The sequence below is a fragment of the Hipposideros armiger genome, unplaced genomic scaffold (assembly GCF_001890085.2).
Source record: "Hipposideros armiger isolate ML-2016 unplaced genomic scaffold, ASM189008v1 scaffold_178, whole genome shotgun sequence".
Classification (NCBI taxonomy): domain Eukaryota; kingdom Metazoa; phylum Chordata; class Mammalia; order Chiroptera; family Hipposideridae; genus Hipposideros; species Hipposideros armiger.
Window position 1 is genome coordinate 1,354,456 of NW_017731528.1, and position 24,817 is coordinate 1,379,272.

The 24,817-nt window shown below is 38.7% G+C and overlaps 1 protein-coding gene across 5 annotated transcripts in view; it reads right to left on the reverse strand.

The window, feature by feature from the left end:
* The window catches only part of MPHOSPH8 (M-phase phosphoprotein 8), a 53,725-nt gene that overhangs the window by 15,980 nt on the left and 12,928 nt on the right, over positions 1–24,817 (reverse strand). For all 5 annotated transcript variants that reach the window (XM_019652333.1, XM_019652332.1, XM_019652330.1 and 2 more), the window contains exons 2-5: positions 13,907–14,062; positions 4,420–5,268; positions 3,339–3,438; positions 1,462–1,719 (exon numbers count right to left, since the gene is read on the reverse strand). In XM_019652333.1, coding sequence (XP_019507878.1) covers positions 1,462–1,719; positions 3,339–3,438; positions 4,420–5,268; positions 13,907–14,062 — 1,363 coding nt within the window. The remainder of the gene's footprint in view (positions 1–1,461; positions 1,720–3,338; positions 3,439–4,419; positions 5,269–13,906; positions 14,063–24,817) is intronic.

Sequence of the window (24,817 nt, forward strand, 5' to 3'; positions counted from 1 at the left end):
CCAAGGAGTCTGACCCCCAGCCTCACAGACTTAATAAATCAGTGGCTCGGATCTTGGGGCTTTTAGTGGAAAAAAGTATTACTTATTTTGGGGATCATTATCTTAACCTGTGTTTTCTCTGGCATGTGCCTGCCACCACTGTGGCCAGACAGCTGCCAAATGAGCCACCTCCATGCTAGTGAGACCCCTTGCTGACCACCCAGGGCACAATGCAGAATAGGGGGGCGTGTGAGAGGGTAAGAGCCAGTCACAAGGGGTGGGATGCTGGAGGCTATTGCAAGGACTTGACTTCTGGTTAACCAGTAAGCCGGACGCAGACTCCTCAGGGCTCCCCTTCCCTGGAGGATGCATCCCACCCACCGTTTCCACAGGGAGCCACCTCAAGGATGCAGCCCTGAGAGGTGTTCAGACCATCTGACTGAACACTTGACTGAACCCAGTGAAGGCCTCTACAGAAACTTAAGATTTGGTGGGCGGGTATGGAGAGCTATTTGTCGCACTGCCACATGAGACCAGCCTCGTTCTGTAGGTCCTCTGCTTATCACACCTGCCACCTACCAATCCAGACAGGCTGCCTCTTTTTTCAGTCTCTCCCTGCCCTCCGGGTACAGGCCAGTTTCAGATTTCACCCAGGGACATCCAAGGGTGCAAACCAAGTGCCTCTGCTCATCACTGCCTGGTACCCCAAAGGGCAATGCTGCTACTTGGCATCAGGCCTCAGGGCAACCTACTTCCTCTCTGCCTTGTCTATGGGTCCCAGAAAGTGTCCCGATTTCTTGCAAGCTCAGCAATGCACCAGAAAGCAACATTTACCTGGGGCCCAGGGTCTAGATGTTTTGTAGTAACAAGACCACCCAGACTATCTACTCTGCCTTATATTCTGAAACATTTAAAAAATTATCTTCACCTGTTTTTCCAGATTCACAGATGACAGTTCTGTCAGATTACCCTGTCCTAGCTACAGCTCACATGTATGCACTCTTTCTGTGCCCCCACAGCTAGTGTGGCCTGCATTTCACACGAGGCCCCCTTCTTCACACCCGATCCCAACACCCACCACGAGAGCATGTACAGCACTGTCATATTTAGGAAGTGCAAGTGCTATTTACTGCAAGGTTAAAAGGACAGAATACAAATAAGTCTGCATTTGATAATTTTCTGAAAGAAATCAGGCTACTTGGCAAGAATGAGAAAGGCAGAAAACTGGAAAGCTTTATAATTTCTAAATGTGCAGATCACATTATAGGGACTCAGAAATATTTGTGTGATCAATTTAGAAATCACAGAATGACCTAAATCTTCAATAAGTTACTTATTCCGGAGACTGAAATGAAGTCTTTTATGGCTTATTTTCTGATCTTGAGATCAGAGTTACAGTGGGACAGATGAGGATGGAGAGTGAAATAATATGATGGTGTACTGCCCTAAAAAAATCTGCAAAATGATCCCAAACACACTCACCAGAATTCTCGTCTGCGTGGCACACACTGTCCACAAGGTCCTGATTTCCCTCTGCGGCTATGTATGCCCAGGTATCAGCCTCATCTCTGGTATTTCTCCTTTCTTTAAGTACCTCCTTGTTTTCCTGGGTTTTGGGATCTTCTGCGATCTTACTTTCCAGTGGTATATCTTCTCTTTTCTGATTATTCTCAGGAAAATCATTTTTTTCTTCTGGAGTTAATTTAAATAAGTCAAATGCACTTCTGATTTCCTTTAATGCTAATGAAAAAAATAAAATTGATAACAGGAATCACAAATTTGTTGCAATCAAGAGAAAATATAGGTTCGTGTTAAAGAAATAGGTATTTTCTTACTTTTTACTAGTATATATCTTGGTGGAAAAGAATGATCAGATTCACTATCAAACATGAAGCTGTCTCAATGGGCCTTCCTACTGGCTGCTCAGTATTCAACTGGCCTTCCTACTGGCTGCTCAGTATTCAACTGGCCTTCCTATTGGCTGCTCAGTATTCAGCTGGCCTTCCTATTGGCTGCTCAGTATTTAGGAAGGGTGTCCAAAGTGCATGGCTGCTCACTGGTGCTCTGAATCACTCCCAGTTTTGACAAAAGCCTTCTGAAGACAGTGAGCCTCAAGATAATCCCAGACATGCCATCATCTGTCCTGTTAAGACCCCTGCCTGCGACTGTATTCTGAAGCTAACCTCGTACAAAAGCAGTTTCTGGTGGCGAGCGGGGGATGAGAGGGTGCCATGCCAGCATACTGACAGAACACCTGGTAAAATCACCTGACACCTGTGGAAATCCACTCAGCTTTTAACTAAAGATAAAGGTGAAAAGAAGACTGCAACACACTAGATCTGACATCATAACCCCCAAAAGGGGTAGAAGAAAACAAAATTAGGAAGAACTCTATTATATAAACTCTGGGTACATAGCAGGTCGTTTTTATTAGCAGGGGATATTGAAAATCAGACACCCAATAAGTACTACTATGAATGGAATGAACAGTAGTTGAAGGCTATTACACATTCACAATAAGAATGTACCTGAAACTGACATGTAAGAAAAAAAAGTTAATTAACCAGCTCCAATTATATAATATTTTGAATCTTCAATCACTCTATGAACAATAATAAATGGTTAAAATTGTTGTATTGCTTTAAATAGATTTAATCTTTAATCACTTTATACATGATCCATTGAAATGACAACTGCTCCTTCCTGCTTCCATTCCCCTGCTGCTTATGTCTTAAGTCCCGGCCTAGGCAGAGCTGAAATGTACTTCTGATACTACCTCAGTTACAGCTTTTGGGAGAAAACCCAGGGGAACTATCTATGCCTTAGAATCACTGCTTTCTTGAGAACTTTTGGGTCTTATTCAAACATTGTAATAGGGGATGTTTTATAAAGTACTGTTCCAGTGTTACATGTGTTATGCATTCTCAATTATGGTCTGTATTCACGTGATCCAAAATGTACAGTCAATGCTATGTTTATATAAATGACACAAAGCTAAATACAATAAATGCTAAACAGTTTGTCTCATTTAGCATCCATGATAAAAGGGACATTTATGTTTTTTCTGCCATAGCTAGTGTCCTGTCACTGTAACTCTAATATACTTCATCATCATACTCAAAAGGAGAAAAATAAAGGTGAACAGAGGGAAAAACATTAATGTTAGAAACAATATAAACTTATGTAATAAACTAAGGTAACGGGTTAAACAAAAGAAGCATAAGGTTCTAAATTGCCCAGTGAATGAAATTTTCCAGTTCTATGACATTGCAGGTTAGAAAAGACTGTCTCACAGTAGATTAAATTCCTTGTATAGAGGATGGCAGTGATAAACAGTAAATGTTAGTAGTCACACTCACTCTTTAATCCCTTTGGCTCTTTGCGGCCTTTTTCTTCCCTGTCCAAATCATGCCCTTTCTGGTATTTTTCTTTGGGTTCATTTTTCTGGGTCTCTTTCTCCTGAAAGAGACATAAGTTAAGATCCAAAATAGGAACAGATAAGAGCTGACATGTATCTGAAAACTGGAAAACACAGGCCCCTGGCATAGGCGATGCCTTTGTGCACTGTGGCACCTGGCCGGCCACTGGTGAGTAAATCTTCTTCACATCAACCGCTTCCTCAACCATAACTTACAAATCACCAAATTCAAAACCCAACACCAGTTTCCTGAATTCTCTTTTAAGAATTTTCTAAAAATAAAGTTCCCCCCAAAATTTTACCCTACAGTCCTACTAACCAGACGTGACTATTTTTTATTTCTGCACATTTTGCCTTCTGATCTTTATAATTTTGCTGTTTAAAATTCATTTTTATTTATTTATATAATAGTTCCCAAGTTGATACATTTTCTTAACCATTTCTCTCATGCCCAGTTAGAATTGTATTAATTTTAGTGAAACTAACACTACCATAAATATCTTTGTATACATAGCTCTTTCTCCCTTTAAAATGATTTCCTGAAGATAAATCCACAAAACTGGTATTAACAGATGAAAAAAACTTACTGTTTTTCTAGCCCTTGATAAATACTGCATATATAAATACCTTCATAATGTGGAAAATATTTCCATTTTGAAAAAACATAAAAAATACTTTTTAAAAGGGGATAAACTCTTATTAAGTATATTTTTGTAAGTATTAAAAGACCTGCAGAGTTAGTGTCCTCTATGTACTATTATTTAAATAAAAAGTGGTATATTTTTAAGACAGAGTCAAATGCCAAGCAGGATGTGAGAAGCTAGTAAAATAAGCTGGTGAAATTCTAAGTTTTACTACACAATGCTGCCCTGTGGTCACAGAACTAAGGAATTCCCTAACGACAGAAAAACTATTCTGATAGCTTCACCGTTTCCTCATTATTTGTAAAACTTCTTGACCACTCAAAAGAGCAGTAGCTGGATTGGAACATTCTAGGATTAAGATTCTAACACAGTACTCACTTCCTCAGTTGAGTCAGTGGCCTGGACGCCTCTCTCTTCCCAGGCCGACCTTGAGCTCCTCTGGGTCTGGGCAGGTGCAGGTGTCAGCTTATCTAACTCTGGGGTACTTTTGCCTTTGTCCTGATTCCTTTGCTTTTTACATGTACTTTTTCTCTCTAAACAAAGGTTTTTGTTTTCTAGCCTTTTCCTGTCCTTAAGTTCCTCAGCCTTTCTGGGTTTCTTTCTGTTTCTCTTTCCTGTGACATCAGCACCCTCTTCGACACTCCCTGTGTCCTCCAGCTGTTTATCTAAAACAGTGTCCTCAGTAGTGTCTTGCCCTGCCTTATCTTTTGCATCTTTAATCTTCTGTCTCTCTTCTCTGTTGTCAGCATGTAGATCATCACTGTCCCCCTCTTGAAAAGGGGACTCATTAAGTACACTTGATTCAGATTCCAACTGAGATTCAACACATTTCTCTTTTTTTGTTTTTCTGTTTTCTTTGGAGTCTTCTCTTATTTTAGTCTTTAAATCTTTTATTTCACTCTTTTTAACTTTCTTTAATTCCTTAGTTTCTTTTATGTCATCTTTTTTGGGCTTTTTGGACTCCTTTAATTCTTCTTTAGCTTCCGAAACCCTTTTCTTTGTCCTTAAATCAAACACTGAGCTCTCAGAGGAGGGGCTGTCCAGGTCTGGGGTGGACTTCTCTTTCAGTTTCCCAGCCTTGGCCTTCTTCTTCTTCAGATCATCTGGGCTCTTCTCTTCTCTCTGCCTCAATTTCTTCTTTTTCTTCTTTGGAGAAGTATCTTTTGTTTCACTTTGCTGATCGCTGTCAGAATTTGCCTCAAATATGTCATTATTTAAGGACAGTCTCTATAAAAGAAAAGATTGAAATATTCATTAACATAGTAATTTAAAATGTTTTGAAAAGTACTAATGAAATCTGGTAGAAATGTTTTTTTTCCAAGCAGTTTGTCAACTCCTTAAAATGACTTACCTAAATGGAGTATATTATTACTTGTATCTCATCTAGCAACTAGGTCTCAGTAGCTGATGAGCCTCAATATAAGGAAGTAGGAAAACACAGAGGGACAGGAATTGGTACTGCTGAAGGTCCCCAACTAAAGCAGAAGTAAACAATAACAGTCTTGTGTATGGTGGCTGGGTTGTACATGAACCTCAGAATTTCCAAAAACACCAAAGAAGTAATTATTGTACAGACTTTCTTGGTTGCCAAAAAGTAGTTACCAATTCAAAGAAAAGGTTTTTTTTTTCAAAGGCTTTTGGTCTTTAAACTTGCAGTTACAGTTCACTGTTTCTATGGAATGAGCAAAGACGGCACCCAAACCGCACTGATGTGATATATACAGCTGACCCTCAGCAACGCCGGAGGTGGAGTCCCGGCCCCTCATAGTCAGAAATCCAGGTATAACTGACACTCCGAAATTTAGCGGTGTGTCTTCGTATCCACAGGAGACGGGCTCTGCGGATGCTCGAGTCCCGTCTATAAAGGGCCAGAAAAATGCAGTCAGCACTCCGTGTCCATGGATCCCACGGCTGGATTGGGAATGAGGAACCTGAGAATACAGAGGGCTGACTACTCATTGAAAAATATCCACGTATAAGTGGACCCTGTGCAATTCAAATCTGTGTTGTTCAAGTGTCGACTGTACTTCAAATTAGATATGGAGAGAGGAAAGGCAGGGAGAAAACAGACACTAATTAACAAATAAACAAATCTGTTTATCAAGTTGATAATATAACCACAGAGAAGAAAAATAAAATAATCCAAGTAACCTGAACACTAAACATCCTCAGTGAATCAACTGTAAGTACAAAAACCCTGCAAATAAATTTGAAATTTTACAGAATGGGTGTAACAAATCTGAAACTAATTTCTAATCACTATAGGATTAAGTAAATGAGTACAGACAATGCTGATGGGAAGCAATGTCCCCATCACCCAGCAATGCCCCCTGCCCCATTTGGTGGTTGCTATAGCTGTCATTACAACAGGGTGGCAGGGTCACCTGTAAGCTCTAATCCTTCTAATTCTTCCTCAGTCATCGGGGAAGAGCTGTACTGCTGCTGGCTCCTTAGCAAATAACTGAAAAAAAAAAAAAAAAGACCTTTTTTTGGTTGTTCGACTATTCTAATGACCTATATTTAAACCTGTAGGTTTGAAATATAAAATGGGTTGATTCAGCTAGGTTATAAATATAGCAGTTAGAAATGATCATTTAGCCATATTTTAAATGAATCAGTAGGTTCATTGTACCTCAGTGACCCAGCCCTGGAATGCTTGGCCAGATTCAGTGAAGTCAGGACATAAAGATTAGCTGCCACCTGGTGACAGTTACTGTCTGCCATCAGACAACAGGTATCAGATAGAAAGGAATCAGTGTTAACTTTAAAAGTAACTATAAAATAACCACAACAAAGATTTAAAATCCCATACCACAGGTCTTAGCACTTTTAGTACACTAGCAACCTGTCATCTTACTCTGCTTGATAGTCTAACAGGTAAAATGAACAGTATTTATTATGCAAATCAGGACAACTCTGAAAAGTGAAATGGTTCTATTAATAATTACACCAAGTTAACAGTCATAAACTGGGGCTGACCAGGCAAATCATGTCACTCTATTCACATTACAGCCTGTCTGTGGGAATGTTCAGCAGTCTAGTATATGAAGTGTGAGGACAATGTCACTGACGATGCACGTGCCAAAGGTATAGCACACGCATCCCTGTCATCTGCGTCCAGGTAACCACCTCGGGAAACCATAAGCATTTCAACAGTGCAAACACTGCTCAAAACACTTCAGGAAGTGCACTCCTGCACTCTTAGAGCCTGTACCACCACCTTTTTAAAAGAACTATTTTTGAGTAAAACAAGGTGACACTAGAAATTATTTTTTGCATGACATTATAAATTCTTAAGACAAATCCAAAAGAAAACATTTAAAATCATTTTGGGCCATGGCACTACTGGAATAAATGTTTACTTCATAAAATGTATGCTCTGAAAAATAATGCTTATTTAGATGTGCAAATTCTCACACTGTTAACAAACAGAAGTATTTCAAAAAGCTCTCCCCCCGATACCCTGAAAAGGTATTCTCAAATTTTAAAATAAAGGCAAAACAGGGCCGACCAAGTGGACCAGTTGGTTAAGAGTGGGAGCTCTGAGCAACATGGTCGCTGGTTGGATTCCCACATGGGGCAGTGAGCTGTGCCCAAGCTGAGCTGCTGCTGAGCTGCCAACAGGTGGCAGAATGACTCAGCTGGTGAGAGCACGTGCTCCTAACAACAAGGTTGCTGGTTTGACTCCCACATGGGATAAACTAAGATTGAACACCGCACCATGAGCTGAGCGGCTGCGAACTGCCAAAGGGCAGCTAGATGGCAACTGGACTTGGAGCTGAGCTAGCTGCGCCCTCCACAACTAAGATTGAAGGACAACAACTTGGCTGTTTCCCTTCCCCAACACTGTTCCCCTTCCCCAATTCCCCAATAAAAATCTAAAAAATAAATAAATAAAGGCAAAACTAATCTCTTTACTGAGTAGTAGGTACACAGGTGATTGTTTCATAATTAAGAAAAAATAATGTTTGCTGGTTAGTATATTGATAAAATATTTTAAGAAAAGCAGAAGGCAAAATCCTTAGTATGTATATAGTACTACCCTTAAAAAAAAACATGTATATACTACTTGCAAGGCACAAGAGCAATAAACCTGGATTTTACTGATCTTTCTGTAACTATGACCATTTAAAGGTCATGTGTACTAAAAACTGCTATTCCTAAAAAAAGAAAAAAAATACCCCCAAATCCAGTAAGATAAAAATAGTAAAATGTGTTGCTGTAACAGTAGAGGCCCACCTGTGTCATGTAACCTCAGCCATTACAGGGTAAAGCAGGCCACTGGCTGCCTTACTTGTATATTTTCAGTCCTTAAAAAATGAAAGACTGGGGCCGGCCGAGTGGCACGTTGGTTAAGAGCTGGCTTGGGATGCCAGAGGGACCAGTTTGGATCCCACATATGAGGGCCAGTGACACTGACCTCCACAGCTAAGATGCTGAACAACAGCTAAACCTGGAGCTGGGCTGCCGTGAGTCGCCGGCGACGGCATGGGCTGCAGCCCCTGTGGCAGTGGGTTGCCATGGGCTACCGTGTGTAGCCAGCAGCCAGCGTGAGCGGCAAGCAGCCGCAGTGAGCGGCCGACCAGAAGCCAGCGACTTATCTGCCTGCCTGGGAAGAGCGCAATGATGGTGCCAACTTGGGCCAGTGAAGCGACGTCCTCCACAACTAGACTGAAGAACAAAACGACAGCAACTTGTCTGTTCCCCTTCCCCCAATTCCCCAGCACTGTTCCCATCCCCCCAATTCCCCAATAAAAATCTTTTAAAAAAAATAAATAAATAAATGAAAGACTGGACCATATCACACACATGAACATTAAAAAACACCTCGTTTTTTTTTTTTAGGTTGAAACACCTGATGGTCAGCAGAAAGATAAAAAGGTATCCAAATGCTACAAGATAAAAGGTAGTTTAATTGAACAAGTACCATTTCTGCATCATGTCTATTTTATGGTAAATAGCATTAACAAACTTTTTAGGTTATTTTAGAAACCATTTCTAACTTCCTGTGATGCTTACTAAGTCCTAAGCAATCAGTGCTTCCAGAATTAGTAGAAGACGTGAAAAAGCAAATATTCTTACAATTGCTACTGTGATGAAACCTTTCCATAAAGCAAACATTTTGGTGATTTGGAAATACAACAATTTTCATTGACAGCACATATGCTGCTTGTATGAACACAGTGAAGAGATGAACAAAGTAATTGTCTCATACTGACTATTTTTCTGTTTACCATCAAAGGATCAGAAAAGTTTATAAATGGCAAAACTGTTTTTGCTAAAGGGGAAGCAGATCAGCGAGCAGCTGTATTTTTGCCGTATTCCTGTCCACTGACACCACCTCAAAAATTAGGCCAATGGGTCAAAGGAATATAAATACTGGAATACTTTAGAAACAACAGAATATATGACAAAGCTGACCTGATACAGGAAATCGAGATTTCACTCTTATTATAAAGATTCGAAATGTTATTAGAGCCTAGAGGTTTAAATTATTTACGAAGTAGTAAGGTTAACTTAAAAAAGACACTTTAAAGTGGAGAAATGTCTTTCTAAAATAAGGACAAGGATTTTTAATCTTTAATCTTTAAAAAGAGTATAATTTTAAATCGAGAGAAAGTTGGAAGCTGTGTTTAACCAGAGGCTTGGTAAAGTGAAATAAAGGACAAAAAAGCCAGAGCTCTCTAAGACAAGACTTCTTGGGAAAAGTTGCAGTGAACCTATCTCATTAATAATGGAGGAAAGTGAGAAACTGAGAAATAACTTTAGGAAGACTTCAATCACAAAGCCTAAATTTTTAGAGTAACATGAACCAATCACTTAGTGAAACGTGTGCATTTGTTCTCGTGTGAGTGTTTTTAAGAAAAGAAATAGGTAAGGGGGGAGTAGGCACTCATTTGAGAAAAGTGAAGTATAATTATAGCAAAAAAAAAAATAATAATAAGGGGAAAAAAGTATCTACCTGAATCTGAACTCATTTTACAAAGGGTTTCCTTTACAAAACATTTTAAAGTACTGAGCATTTTGCTTAGTAATTTAAAAACTGTACACACACACACACACACACACACACACACACACACAAACACATTTTTTAATTTTATTGGGGAACAACCACAGTCATTAGTTACACATCGCTTTCATGCTACAATGGCACAGTTAACTCTTTTAAGGAGGGCGCAGCTCACAGTGGCCCATAAGGGGACTGAACCAGCAACCTTGGTGTTATCAGCACCATGCTCTAACCAAGTGAGCTAACCAGTCACCCCTAAAAACCGTGTATTTTAAAGGCCTGCCATGATAATGTAATTTTTTTTTTTTTTAAGATTTTTATTGGGGAATTGGGAGGATGGGAACAGCACTGGGGAATTGGGGGAAGGTGAACAGACAAGTTGCTGTCGTTTTGTTCTTCAGTCTAGTTGTGGAGGATGTTGCTTCACTGGCCCAAGTTGGCACCATCATTGTGCTCTTCCCTGGCGAGGCAGATCAGTCGCCGGCTTCTGGACGGCCGTTCACTGCGGCTGCTGGCTGCTCATGCTGGCTGCTGGCTACACACGGGTAGCCCACGGCAACCCACTGCCACAGGGGCTGCAGCCTACGCCGTAGCAGGCGACTCACAGCCGCCCAGCTCCAGGTTTAGCTGTTGTTCAGCATCTTAGCTGTGGAGGGCAGTGTCACTGGCCCTCATATGTGGGATCCGAACCGGGGCCCTCTGGCATCCCAAGCCAGTTCTTAACCATCGTGCCACTCAGCCAGCCCACATAATGTAATTTTTAAAAACTGGTAATTCCACTCCGCTAAATAGATTTAAAGCTAAAGCCCCAATCAAAAGGCAACCTACCTGAGGCGGTTGGTTAGCTCAGTTGGTTAGAGTGCAGTGCTCCTAACACCAAGGTTGCCGGTTCGATCCCAACATGGCCCACTGAGTTGCGCCCTCCACAACTAGACTGAAGATAACTACTTGACTTGGAGCTGGTGGGTCCTGGAAAAACACACTGTTCCCCAATAAAATAAAATAAATTAAAAAAAGCAACCTACTGGTATTCAACGGACATTTGTCTTATTAGGGAGTCCACTTCATGGACAGTGTAGACGCCTGACCCCTGCATTGTACACCTGAAGCTGAAGCTGAATACTATTGAATATCAACTATAATTTAATATATATATAGTCACAGGATATGGAGTACAGCATAGGGAATAGAGTCAATGGAATTGTAACAGCTATATACGATGTCAGAGGGGTAGTAGATTGGAGGAGAGGGGTTATCAGGTTGTGAGGGGTGTAAATGTCTCTTACATTGTTTTGTACACCTGAAACTAAAAAAAAAAACACACAAAAAAAACGAACCTACCATAGTGGTTAAGAGCTCAGTTGCCTGGCTTTATCATTACTAACTTGTGAACTTCAGCTGGTTACATTATCTGAGCCTCCATTTCTCATTTTAATACATATAAAGTGCTGATCCAGTGTCTGGCACATACATGGCTGGCTCAATAAATGAAAGCGGCCTGTTACTGTGATTATTATTATTAACAACACTACATATAATAAAAACTGGGTCCTAATATTGTTTTGGTTATTTAAAAAAATACTAAGTATTTTAAAAAGTGTGGTTGAAACTCAAATAGTAGGGAAAGAAGAGATCAATATTCAGTCCTTAAAGACATCATTAGTAAGAATTCTTTCTTGTGAGAAATTTTCACTTTATGAATGCGAGAAACTTTCACTATATAGTTTTAAGTTCAACAACTTCTGCCACTATTCAAAAAAACCCCCATTATCTTTAATGAAAAAAACCCAAAACACCTCTAAAGTCAAAAGCAAGAAGTTGAGTAAGAGCTTGTTCAATTTATAAAAAGAGCTATATATAAAATTTACACTGGGGGCCGACCAAGTGGCACGTTGGTTAGGAGTTGGCTTGGGATGCCAGCTCTGAGCAGCAGGGCCCCGGTTCGGATCCCACATGAGGGCTAGTGACACTGTGACCTCTACAGCTAAGATGGTGAACAACAGCTTTACCTGGAGCTGGGCTGCCGTGAGTCGCCGGCAATGGTGTAGGCTTCAGTGGGGCTGGCCGGCAGCAGGCATTAGCTGCCATGAGCAGCTGTCCAATGGCAGGTGAGCGACTGCCTCACCCGGGAAGAGCACAATGATAATACCAACATGGGCCCGTGAAGCAATGTCCTCCACAACTAGACTGAAGAACAAAAGGACAGCAACTTGTCCGTTCCCCTTCCCCAATTCCCCAACCCTGTTCCCCTCCCATAAGTCCCCAATAAAATCTTAAAAAAGTGAAATAAAAATAAAAATAAATTAAAATAAAATAAAAAAATAAAATTTACATTGTAAAGCAAAATAGGAAATTCTTCTAAGATTTATATGTAAAGCAAATTCAATTACTTGTGGACTAAGACAATCAAGGATAAAACAGTGGACAAATCCATAGAACAAAATCCTTAAACCAAATTTGTGTGTTACTTTAACATTATCCCTATCTAGCCACCGTCTAACCTTTTTCCAAATTGCTGATGAAAGAAGTTTAACTTATGTTGGGTTCCTTTGATCTCTTTATCCTTCCTTATCATCAGGAAGAACTACTGATCGCAATAAAGTAGCTAAAAATTGAAGTGGAAACAGAAGAAAAAAACAAAAGTCCTGGATAATCAGACCCTGCATAATCTGAAATGGATTAAAATTTATAACTTTGCAAAGTGATCTAAAATTTTTAAATTTTTATTAGCAGAAAAATAAAAAATAATAATGTAGATTAAATATAAAAGTATGTATTATATCTATTATTATAGTAGTAATTTGAATGGCTCAAAAAGAATAGTCCTCAGCGATTTCTGGTCAAGATGGCAGTGTAGATACACGTTGTACTTGCCTCCATGCAAGAACACATCAAAATTCAAATAGTGTATGGAAAAACCATCACTGAGAATCACCTGAAGTTTATCTGAACATAAGTACTATATATAACGATAACTAAGGACATACAGAAGAAGCCACCTCCAGACTGGTAGAGATGCAGAACAGGCTGGTCCCACACCTGCGTGTGACCATTAAAAATCAGAAGTGGTATCTTGGCTGCGGAGATCCTTCCAGAGAAATGAGGGGTCCCAGCCCCTTCCCAGCACAGGGTTCAGTTCCAGTGCTGGGGAGAGTGGGGAGAGAAGTTCCCACGCTTCTGGTTGTGAAAACCAGAGTGGCTGAGTGAGTCGGAGGGTAGCTGGAGTCCCAGGCATTGAATGTCAACTGCAATTGAAAATTTAAAAAGGGGGCGGGGAGTGAGATGTTCAAGTTTCCAGATTAAGACAAATCACTGGGATGTAATGTACAGCATAGGGAATATAGTTAACAATACTGTGATAGCATCGTAGTGTCAGATGGTTGCTGGACTTATCATGGTGATTCCTTTTTTCAGTATATAAATGCTGAATAACTATGGTATACACCTGAAACTAATATAATATTGTATGTTAACTATTATTTTTCAAAAAATATTAAAAAAAAATTCCTCAGGTATACCAAAACAAAGATGCTCACATCATGAACAAAGTTTCAATGTGTCTTTCCCACCCCTTTCATCCTGCCCTTAACTTAAAGGAAATTATTAATTAACATGTCCAAACTGTACTTGTTTGTCAACTGCAATCACAGATTGGCTACAGAAAGAAGAATTTGGCAAAACTCAACGAAAGCATCCTGTGAGAACTAATTGGCTATATAGAATTTGAAATAGGAATATTGTATATTTTATATTTTATTATTATTTGTAAATTCTTTACTGCATTCTTTATCAGTAATATTTATAATAAATTTATTGCATTAAAAAAAAGAATTTGAGATAAAAACACAATACCTGAATATCTTTCTTGACTGGTTTAGCTTTGTTATCTGCAACCTTCTTCCTAAATTCAAGAAGAACTTCTTTACAGTCTTCAAGGTGAACCTCAGGCTCCCAGGTGTCATCATCTGATGTGTATCCTTTCCATCGAACTTTGTAAAGTATTTTACCCTGTTATATAAATGAAAAACAGGCAAATAAAGGATGTTACTGACTTGATCAAATTTCCAATACAATTGCTGAGACTATAAGAAAAACTTGAAATGGAGATTAATGTCACTATAAAGTATGTCCATCTCCTGAAGTGGCTTAAGAAAAACAAAAACAAAAACAGGATCACACCAAATGCAAAGGCAACAAAAGCAAAATTAAACAAGTGGGACTTCATCAAACTAAAAAGCTTCTGCACAGCAAAGGAAACTATCAATAAAATGAAAAGACAACATACTGAATGGGAGAAAATATTCACAAATCATGTAACTGCTAAGGGGCTAAGAACCAATATATATAAAGAACGCAAACAACTCAACAGCAAAAAACCCAAACAATCCAATTAAAAAATGGGCCAATCTAAATACGCATTTTTCCAAAGAAGGCATAAAGATGGCCAACAGGCACATGAAAAGATGCTCAACATCAGTAATCATCAGGGAAATGCAAATCAAAACTACTATGTGATATCACCTCATATCTGTCAGAACAGCTGTCATCAATAAATCAACAAACAAGTGCTGGCAAGGATTGGAGAAAAGGGAACCCTAGTGCACTGTTGGTGGGAATGTAAACTGGTACACCCACTATGGAAAACAGTGTGGAGGTTCTTCAAAAAATTAAAAATAGAACTATTTCTATGAACCACTAATTCTACTTCATTATCTGAAGAAAATGAAAACACTAACTTGAAAAGATACATGGATCCCTATGTTCTTTACAGCATTATTCTTGGTGGCCAAGGCATGGAAACAACTTAAGTGTCTTTTGATAGATGATGGGATAAAGAAGATGTGGTACATATATACAATGGAATAGTACTCAGCCATAAGAAAATATGAAATACTACCATTTATGACAACATGGATGGATGTTGAGAGTATCATGCTAAGCGAAGTCAGACAGAAAAGGACAAGAACCATATGATTTTACTCATATACAGCATATAATACAGAAAACAACAAATGAACAAACTCAAAGACACAATCAAAGACACAGACAATAGTATGGTGGTTACCAGAGGGGAACGGGAGTGGGAGGAGAAAGAAGAGGGTAAACAGGGTCAAATATATGATGACAGAAGGAGACAAGACTTGGGTGATGAGCACACAATGCAATATAATGCAATATACAGTAAATATATTATAAAACTGTATACCTGAAACAATATGTTATTAACCGATGTTACCACAGTAAGTTTAATTTTTGAAAAAGTTAAAACCACAAAATTCTCAGAAGAAAACATAGGTGTTAATCTTCAGGACCTTGGATTTGACAATAGATTCTAAGATATAACATCAAGAGCACAAACTGAAAATAGGCATAAAGACTTAAACTTTTGTGCAGCAAGGACATTATCAACAGAGTGAAAAGGGAACCCATAGGAGAAAATATTTGCCAATCGCATCTGATAAGAAATTAATATCCAGAATATATAAACAACTCCTACAACTTAAAAAAAGACCAAAAAAAAAAACCCTACTTAAAAATGGATAAAGGCCTTGAATGGACATTTCTCCAAAGGCATACAAATGGCCAATAAGTCCATGAGAAGATGCTCAACACCATTAGTCTTTAGGGAAATGAAAATCAAAACCATGATATTATCTCACACGAAGTAGATGACTATAGTCATCTACAAAAATATGGAAAGTAATAAGTGTTGGTGAGGATGTGGAGACATTAGAACCTCCTTACATTAGTGGTGGGAATGTAAAATGGTATAGCTCCTGTGGAAAAGTTTGGCAGTTCCTCAAAAAGTTAAAACAGAATTACCCTCATTATCCAGCAATTCCACTGCTGGGTATGTACCTCAAAGAATTGAAAGCAGGGACTCGGATACCTGTACACTCATGTTCAGTGCAGCACTATTCACAACAGCCAAAAAGTAGAAACCACCCAAGTGTCCATCAATAGATGAATGAATAAACAAAATGTGGTAGAATCATACAATGGATATTGTTCAGCCTTCAAAGGGAAAAAATTCTGAAACATGCTACAACATGGATGAACCTTAAAGACATTATGTTGGGCCGGCCGAGTGGCGCGATGGTTAAGAGCTGGCTTGGGACACCAGAGGGCCCCGGTTCAGATCCCACATGAGTGCCAGTGACACTGCCCTCTACAGCTAAGATGCTGAACAACAGCTCAACCTGAAGCTGGGCTGCTGTGAGTCTCCAGTGACGGCGTAGACTGCAGCCACTTCTGCAGTGGGTTGCCATGGGCTACTGTGTATAGCCAGCAGCAAGCATGAGCAGCCAGCAGCCAGCGTGAGCGGCCGTCCAGAAGCCGGCAACTGATCTGCTCGCCCAAGAAGAGCGCAATAATGGTGCCAACTTGGGCCAGTGAAGCAACGTCCTCCACAACTAGACTGAAGAACAAAAGGACAGCAACTTGTCTGTTCCCCTTCTCCCAATTCCCCAGTGCTGTTCCCATCCCCCAATTCCCCAATAAAAATCTTAAAAAAAAAAAAGACATTATGTTAGGTGAAATAAGCCAGTCACAGAACAACAAATGTTTTATGAGTCCAGTTATATGAAGTACCTCTAATAGCTAAATTCATAGAAACAGAAATCAGAATCATGGCTGCCAGGGGTTAAGGGAAGGAGGAAATGGGGAGTTATTGTTCAATGGGGACAGAGTTTCAGTTTGGGGAGATAAAAAAGTTCTGGAGATGACAGTAGTAATGGCTGCACATCAGTGTGAATGTACTTAATGTCACTGAACTATACACTTAAAAATGATTAAAACAGGGCTGGCCAAGTGGCTCAGCTGGTTAAGAGCTTGCTCAAGAGTACAAGCTCTGAGCAACAGGATAAAAAAAATAATAATAAAACAGCAAATTTTAAGATACACATATATAAAAACAAAACTACAATAAAATTTTTAGTTATCTGTTGTGACTTTTTCCCATATCCTTGCTCATTTATAAGATTGTTTTTCTTTTAAATTCTTTATGGCTATTCATTCTTTATCATATATATTCCAAATTTTTGGTTCTCCAGATTTCTGGTTTAGTTTTTCTGCTCAATACCCAATCTCACTGAGAAGAAAAAATATACTGAGGAGAGTTGTCAGGGTAAACTGCAGAGCGCCATTCTAGTTACATACTTCACACTTGCCTGGTTTCATTCAAACAAACACCAAAGCAGTAAAACTTTCCACTGAGTGCCAGCACTGCTCCCTCCCATTTTACCCTTCAATCATGCCTTCATTCTGCCAGCTATAGAAGACCAAGCATTAGTATCTAGTAAGATCAGAAACAAGATATAATGGAAAGAGAGTAGACTTCGACTCTTAACTTTTAAAGATAATCCCAAAAACCCTTATAACTTTAAAATAATAATTAGAATAAGAGTCCATATACAGTTTTATGGTCGGCTACATAACTGGGTTGGGGGATAGTGATTATATCAGCTGAGAATGTATGCACATTCTTTGTTGCTGGTTAAATCCTTACATGGGCCACTGAGATGCGCCCTCCACAACTAGATTAAAACAACTACTTGAATTGGAGTTGATGGGTATTAGAAAAACACAGTTCCCCTATTAAAAAAAAAAAAAAAAGAGCAGTATGCCTTGTCTTGGTAGAAACATATGAAGAGTTTCATTGTTATAGTGGGGTGTGGGAATATGTTAATTCATTCAATAACAGGACACACGAACAAATGATCTTTATTTGTGGGCCATATTATTTTTGTGTGTGCATAATAATAGTGGTAAATGTGTAGCTTTTAAAAAACACTATTAGGCCAGCTGAGTAGCTTGTTGGTTAACAGCTGGCTTGGGAGCGTGAGCTTTGAGCAGCAGGACCACTGGTTCGGATCCCACATGGGCCAGTGACGCTGCGCCCTCTACAGCTAAGATGGCAAACAACAGCTCGACCTGGAGCTGGGCTGCCGTGAGTTGCCAGAGACTGTGTAGGCTGCAGTGGGGCTGCAGTGGGCTGCCGTGAGCCACCGTGAGTGGCCGTCCAATGGCCGACGACTGATCTGCCTCAGCCGAGAAGAGCGCAATGATCACAATACCAACATGGACCAGTAAAGAGACATCCTCCATAACTAGACTGAAGAACAAAAGGACAGCAACTTGTGTGTTCCCCTTCCCCGATTCCCCAATGTTGTTCCCCCCCCAATTCCCCAATAAAATCTTTAAAAAACAAAACAAAAAAACCCACTATTTACTTTCAAGTAGGCCAGAAAATTGTACATAGTGAAAAAAGATAAAGCCAGTATTAACAACTGGGGGATATGGATGAAGATATAAGGGAGATTCTATATAATTCTATTAACTTTTCTCATGATTAAAAAGAAAAAGCAGTCAGAACACCAGTGAACTTTTACTTCTGTATTTAACAGTTATAAGTTTAATGCTAGTTATCAATTAAATTTGATCTAGTCAATGAAAATGAGGGTATTAACAACCATTCTCAAGTATTAAAGAGCACATTTCAATTCTAGCTCCAGATTTAATTTACTGATAATTGTTATCAGGCTTTATTTCGGCAGTTTTGTTTCATTCATTCAACAAATATTGTGTCAGGAGCCTTTTGAGTCTTAGCAATATAGCAGTAAAAACAGATAAAATCCCCAAGTTGTATGTTCTTTTACAGAAGTCTAGTAGATCTAAAATTGCCCAGGGCTTTACCATAAAGTAAGAAATTTCATGATGGCCCTGGGATTCATAAACTCATCTTCAAAATTCTGGAAATAGTCTATATTCTTGGTAGCTAAGTATTCTTTTAGTTTAATCAGTGAGCCAAACTAAAAGGCAGCAGATGATCATTGTATCCTCCTAGAGCTTATACACTAGATAAATCAGTTAAAATTTTTTGTTAAAAAAAAAAAAATTCAAGTGTCAGCCACTTAGCTCCGTTGGTTAGAGCACAGTGCTCATAACACCAAGGTTGCTTTTCAATCCCCACATGGGCCACTGAGTTGCGCCCTTCACAACTAGATTGAAACAACTACTTGATTTGGAGCTGATGGGTCCTGAAAAAACACCTTCCACAACTAGATTGAAACAACTACTTGACTTGGAGCTGATGGGTCCTGGAAAAATGCCCTCCACAACTATATTGAAACAACTACTTGATTTGGAGCTGATGGGTCCTGAGAAAACACCATCCACAACTAGATTGAAACAACTACTTGACTTGGAGCTGATGGGTCCTGGAAAAACACGCTGTTCCCCAATAAAAAAGAAAAAAAAAATTCAAGGCTAGTGAGTCTAAATATATTACGAACATGAATTTTTTTTTAAAACGAATGCAACTGTATTTAAGCATTTTAATGGACTTCAAGTGTCTTAATAATATAAGTAAAAATACCTGCTCTATTTCAGTACTGCTTTAAATTCAACAAAAAACATATCATAAAAAATGAGTTACAATAATCAATAATATTAGGAATATGAAGTAGAGAACAGCCTCTTGCAAATTATTCTCAAATTACTTTCCCATATTCCTGCAGCTTAAGTTCTAAGTAATGGCTGATTTGCTTGCTAGCAGCTGTAATACAGGCTTTAAATAATACAATCAAGCAAATACTTAATGTAAAACAATATATGTCAGTTAAAGTCAAACACTTTTTAAAAACACACAAAACATTTATTAATACTCTCAAATGTTTGGAAATTAAGCAATACATTTGTATACAATTCATGAAAATTGGGAAATATTTTTATTTGAATGAAAACATACTACATAATTTATAAGCTGCAGGTAAAGTGAAATCAGAGAGTAATTTATTGTCTTAAAGTCACATGATTTGAGAAAAAGAAAAGCTGAAAAACAATGAGTTATGTACCCACCTCAAGATGTTAGAAAAAGACCTATAAATTAAGGAAAGAAAATTTTTAAAAAGCAGAAATTTAGTAAAAAACAAACATTAATCTAACATTAAAAAAGGGTAACATCACAACGAACTTTGAGTTATCCTATGCACACACAGTTGATTTAATATTAGGAAATCAATGTATTTATCACATTAATGTCATAAAGGAGAAAAATTACATGATCATCTCAAATTCAACATCCATTCATAAAAGTTTTTAGCAACTATAAATTTCTTTAACCAACAAAGGTAAGTACACAAAAATTTACTGTATTTCTATATATGAGCAATAAACAAGACAGAAAATTTAAAGACAATTTATCACTTCATCAAATGTCAAATACATCTAAGAATAAATTTAATAAAAGATGTTCAAGACTTCAACAGAGAAAGCTGTAAAACATTATTGAAAGAAATTAAATTGATCTAAATTTATCCAGATTCACTGCAAATCCCAATAAAAATCCCAAGTTTTTAATGTGTGCCAGGAAATTGACAAGTTGGTTCTAAAATTTACAAGGCACTATTAAAGAATAACAAGAACAGTTTGTTCACAAAACCTGACCCCTACATTACACTACACTCAAAATGAACTCCAAGTGAAGTATTAATATGAAACCTGAAAGGCAAACCAACAGAGCTTCTAGGGGAAAAAAAGAATATCTAAGGTACGAAAATAAACCATAAATAGAAAGCACTCAACATCGAGAGAGCTTTAGTTTTCCTACATTAACCATATGAACTTCTGTTCATCAAAAAGACATAGCAGGGAAAGAAATTTGCAACACATCATCAACAAAGAAGTATATGGAGAGATGCTCAATGATTTCAAAACTGATGACTAATGCAGGATACAGAGAAATACAAATTAAAAGTAGGAAATACTATCATATACTCACCAGAACTGGATAACAATAAAAAGACTGACAATATCAAGTGTTGGTAAGATGCAAAACAAAAGGAATTCTCATAAACCATTACTAGTAGTGTAAATTGGTATAACCAATTTCAAAAAGTTTCCACTTAAAACTGAATAAAGGAGTTCTGGTCAAGATAGCAGGGTAGGTAAATGCTGTGCTTGTCTCCTCTCACAACCACCTCAAAATTACAACTAAACTACAGAACAATCATCAAGAACTGCCTGAAGTCTAGCTGAACAGAAGTCCTATAGCTAAGGACATACAGAAAAAGCCACATCCAGAATTGTTGCCTTACAACTGCCGACTTGAATGTTTTTGTGTACTGATCCTTTGAGGACATAAGGAAGTGTCTTAGAATGTTGAGACCCAAGGGAATGATCTCGGTAAAACTTCCATATCCAGTGGTCTCGGAATGCTGAGACCATCCCGGGGATCATATGTATGTGTGAAAGCACAACTCGTGCTTGATCACAATGAGTTTCGGTGAAGCAGCTGCCGGTCTAATCGAATCAATTAACTGGGTATAGATATTTAAATTGACTTTTTTGTGACAGTTGTAAATAAAAGTTATTCACCCACCAGGATCAGGGCTTGCTCTCTCAGTCTGCAGAGACAAGACCCCTAGCCCGCAGAAACTCTGTTTTTGACTCTTGTGATTTCTTAACCTGTCACCGCCCCTCCTTGAAACCCCAGCCCTTGTCATGTGGGACGTGATATCTGGTGCCCAACGTGGGGCCTCAAAGAGGGAGAGTGAGACTCCGAGTCTAAGAAAAAAGGTTTAACGGTGATAGGGTCCCAGAGAGGAGCCGCGACAACTACCAAATAAAGAGGTAGAAAATATCCCGAAAAATTTAACCAGGGTAAACAAAAATTTACTAAAAAACTTTTGTGTAAAAAAGTGTAAATGTGTAAATGATTAATTATAGTTTCAAGACTAAATTAGTCACAAAACTTGAGTGGACTCCAATCTACGGTTCCGAAATTTGTCGTAAGACATAACGGCAACTGGACATTTGTCTTCGGACACTTGTTCACCATTCCGGGGGCTTATACCGGAACGCCTTCAGCCAAGACAAACTTAGTCCCATGAGGGATGCGGCCAGACAAACATCTAAATAAAATTTGAGTAAAAGGCTCACTTCCTTTCTTGTTACTAACATAAAAAACACTAAGAGCCAAGACAGACCTTATATTTGTCTGTTCAAACAGCTTCTTAAAGCTGGGGAGCTCAAATTTCAGGCCAGAGATTAAAAGAGCTTTTAAGGGTAATTAAAACTTATTGTTCCTGGTCACCTAATTTAAAAATAGTAGGCTTAAAAACATAAAAAAAAAAATCGGTGATGTACAGTATTCAGGCGTTCTTCTCCCGACAACAATTTGGATTACTTGACAGATAGTCCGGTCAGTTTTAGAGCCTTTACAAACAGACACGGAAGATAAAAAGAAGGCCGAGAAAGAAGGCTATAATTCGCCTTCAGTCCATTTAGTTCCGCCTCCGCCTCCTCCCTCAGCTACGAAGAGGGAGAGGGGACATTCCAGGCTGCAAGAGGAAAGTGTTAATCCTTTCCTCCACGCTGCTCGCCCCCTGCCCCTCCTAGAAGAGATTCTCAGACACAACTTTCCGCAGTAAAAAGAGCCATTAGGCAGACACGTCTGGAGGGCGATTTAAAAGCTTTAGCTTTTCCTGTTATACTTCATGAGTGTGTTGCTCCTGGTACAGATCCTCAAAACCCAAACGGGGTTTATAAACGTCAATATGAGGCTTTTCCTTTTAAGATATTAAAAAAATTAAAACTTGGGCCGGCCGACTGGCGCATTGGTTAAGAACTGGCTTGGGATGCCAGAGGGCCCTGGTTCAGATCCCACATGTGAGGGCCGGTGACACTGCCCTCTGCAGCTAAGATGGGGGGCAACAGCTGGACCTGGAGCTAAGCTGCCATGAGTCGCTGGCGACGGTGTAGGCTGCAGTCCTGTGTTGCAGTGGGTTGCCATAAGCTACCGTGTGTGGCCAGCAGCCAGCATGAGTGGCCAGCAGCTGCCGTGAGCGGCTGTCCAGAGGCTGGCGACTGATCTGCCTCGCCTGGGAAGAGCGCAATGATGATGCCGGCTTGGGCCGATGGAGCAATGTCCTTCACAACTAGACTGAAGAACAAAACAACAGCAACTTGTCTGTTCCCCTTCCCCCAATTCCCCAATAAAATCTTTAAAAAAAAAAATTTAAAACTTACTGTAACTCAGTATGGTCCTACTTCGCCATTCACCCTAGACATAATTCGTAATCTGGCTAACAAAAATTGTTTAATTCCTATAGATTGGTGTACAATCTATATTGTATAAAGGCTCAGACATGCCTTTAGCCTACTCAATTATTACAATTCAAAACTTGGTGGGCAGATAAAACAAAAACCCAAAATAGATACAACCAGTCACATAATATTGCTATTTCTCAAGATCAGCTCCTAGGGACAAATAACTACAAAAACACCAAAAATCAGCTAGTTATGGATGATCGGACTATAGCTCAATTAAAAAAAATTTGCTTAAATACATAAAAAAAAAAAAATAAAAACAGATGATCAGACTCCAAAGTCTTTTCAAAAAATCCTACAAGGTCCAACTAAACCATATCCAAAATTTGTAACCTGCTTATAAGATACAATAAAAAAACAGGTAGCTAATTTACAAATAGCTAAAATCATTCAACAAATCCTTGCCTTTAATAATACAAATAATGATTGTAAAAAGACTATTGGGCCAATAAAAAAAAAGACTGATCTGTCAGGTTATATTCACTTATGTCAAAAAGTAAAAACAGGGCCGGCTGAGTGGCTCAGTTGGTTAAGAGCTCGCTCAAGAGTTTGAGCTCTGAGCAACAGCAGTTCAAGTCCCGGCCCGAGCTGAGCAGCCGCTGAGCTGCCAACAGTGGCAGGATGGCTCAGCTAAAAAAAAAAAAAAAAAAAGTATAAACAGAACAATTTAAGGTTGTGATGTTGGCCCAGACAGTGACAAAAATAAAAATCGGACAAAATAAATTCCCAAAAAGTTGTTATAATTGTAAAAAATCTGATCATAAAAAAAAAGTGTAAAAAAATAAAATAAAATAAAAACAGTTCCCACACACCTAATACCACAACTCTTAGAAAATCGAAACATCCCAGACTGGGTCTGAAATACCAAAAAAAAAAAAAAAATCACTGGTCTTCAAAATGCCGGTCAACTTATAATGAAAACTTGGCACTCCACTTCCGGAAAACAAAGAAAGGGGCCAGCCCCAGGCCCAGACAAAAACTGGGACATATAGAACACAAGAGATGCTTTAAATTTATCAGACAGTGCCCATTCTAGACTTAATGTCCAACAATTAAGTCCAGCCACAAAAAAAAAGTACTACAGTCAATGTCTGTACAACACAAAATATTTTATTGCGCCCTAAAAAATCCCCCCTCCGTGTATCCACAAAAATTTTTGCGTTCCTCCTAATACTGTTGGACGTCTCCTTGGTCGTTCTTGTTTAACTTCCAAGGGAGTCACTGTTCATACTGAGATCAAAAATTCTAATTCTGAGGAAAAAATTCAAGTAATAATGTCCTCTTCATTTCCCTGGTCTACAAAAAAGGGAGAGCAAGTCACACAACTACTTCTCCTTCCATATATTCTCCCCCAAAAAAAGGGGAGACAAAAAAGGAAAACCAAAACATTTAAAAGTACTGGTCAGACAGGTGTTTTTCTAGCAAAAAAGATATCAAAAATTCGTCCTGTTTGTCAAATTAAAATCCAAAACAAAAAATTTAAAGGTCTTTTAGATACCGGGACTGTTTCTATAATTAGTTCTCAAAAATGGCCAAAAAATTAAAAGGTACAGAAACCAAATATTAACATAATAAAAATTGACAAAGCTTCAGGTTTATGTCAAAGTGTCTGTATTCTTCCTTGCCTAGGTCCCGAGGGACACAAAGGGTTTT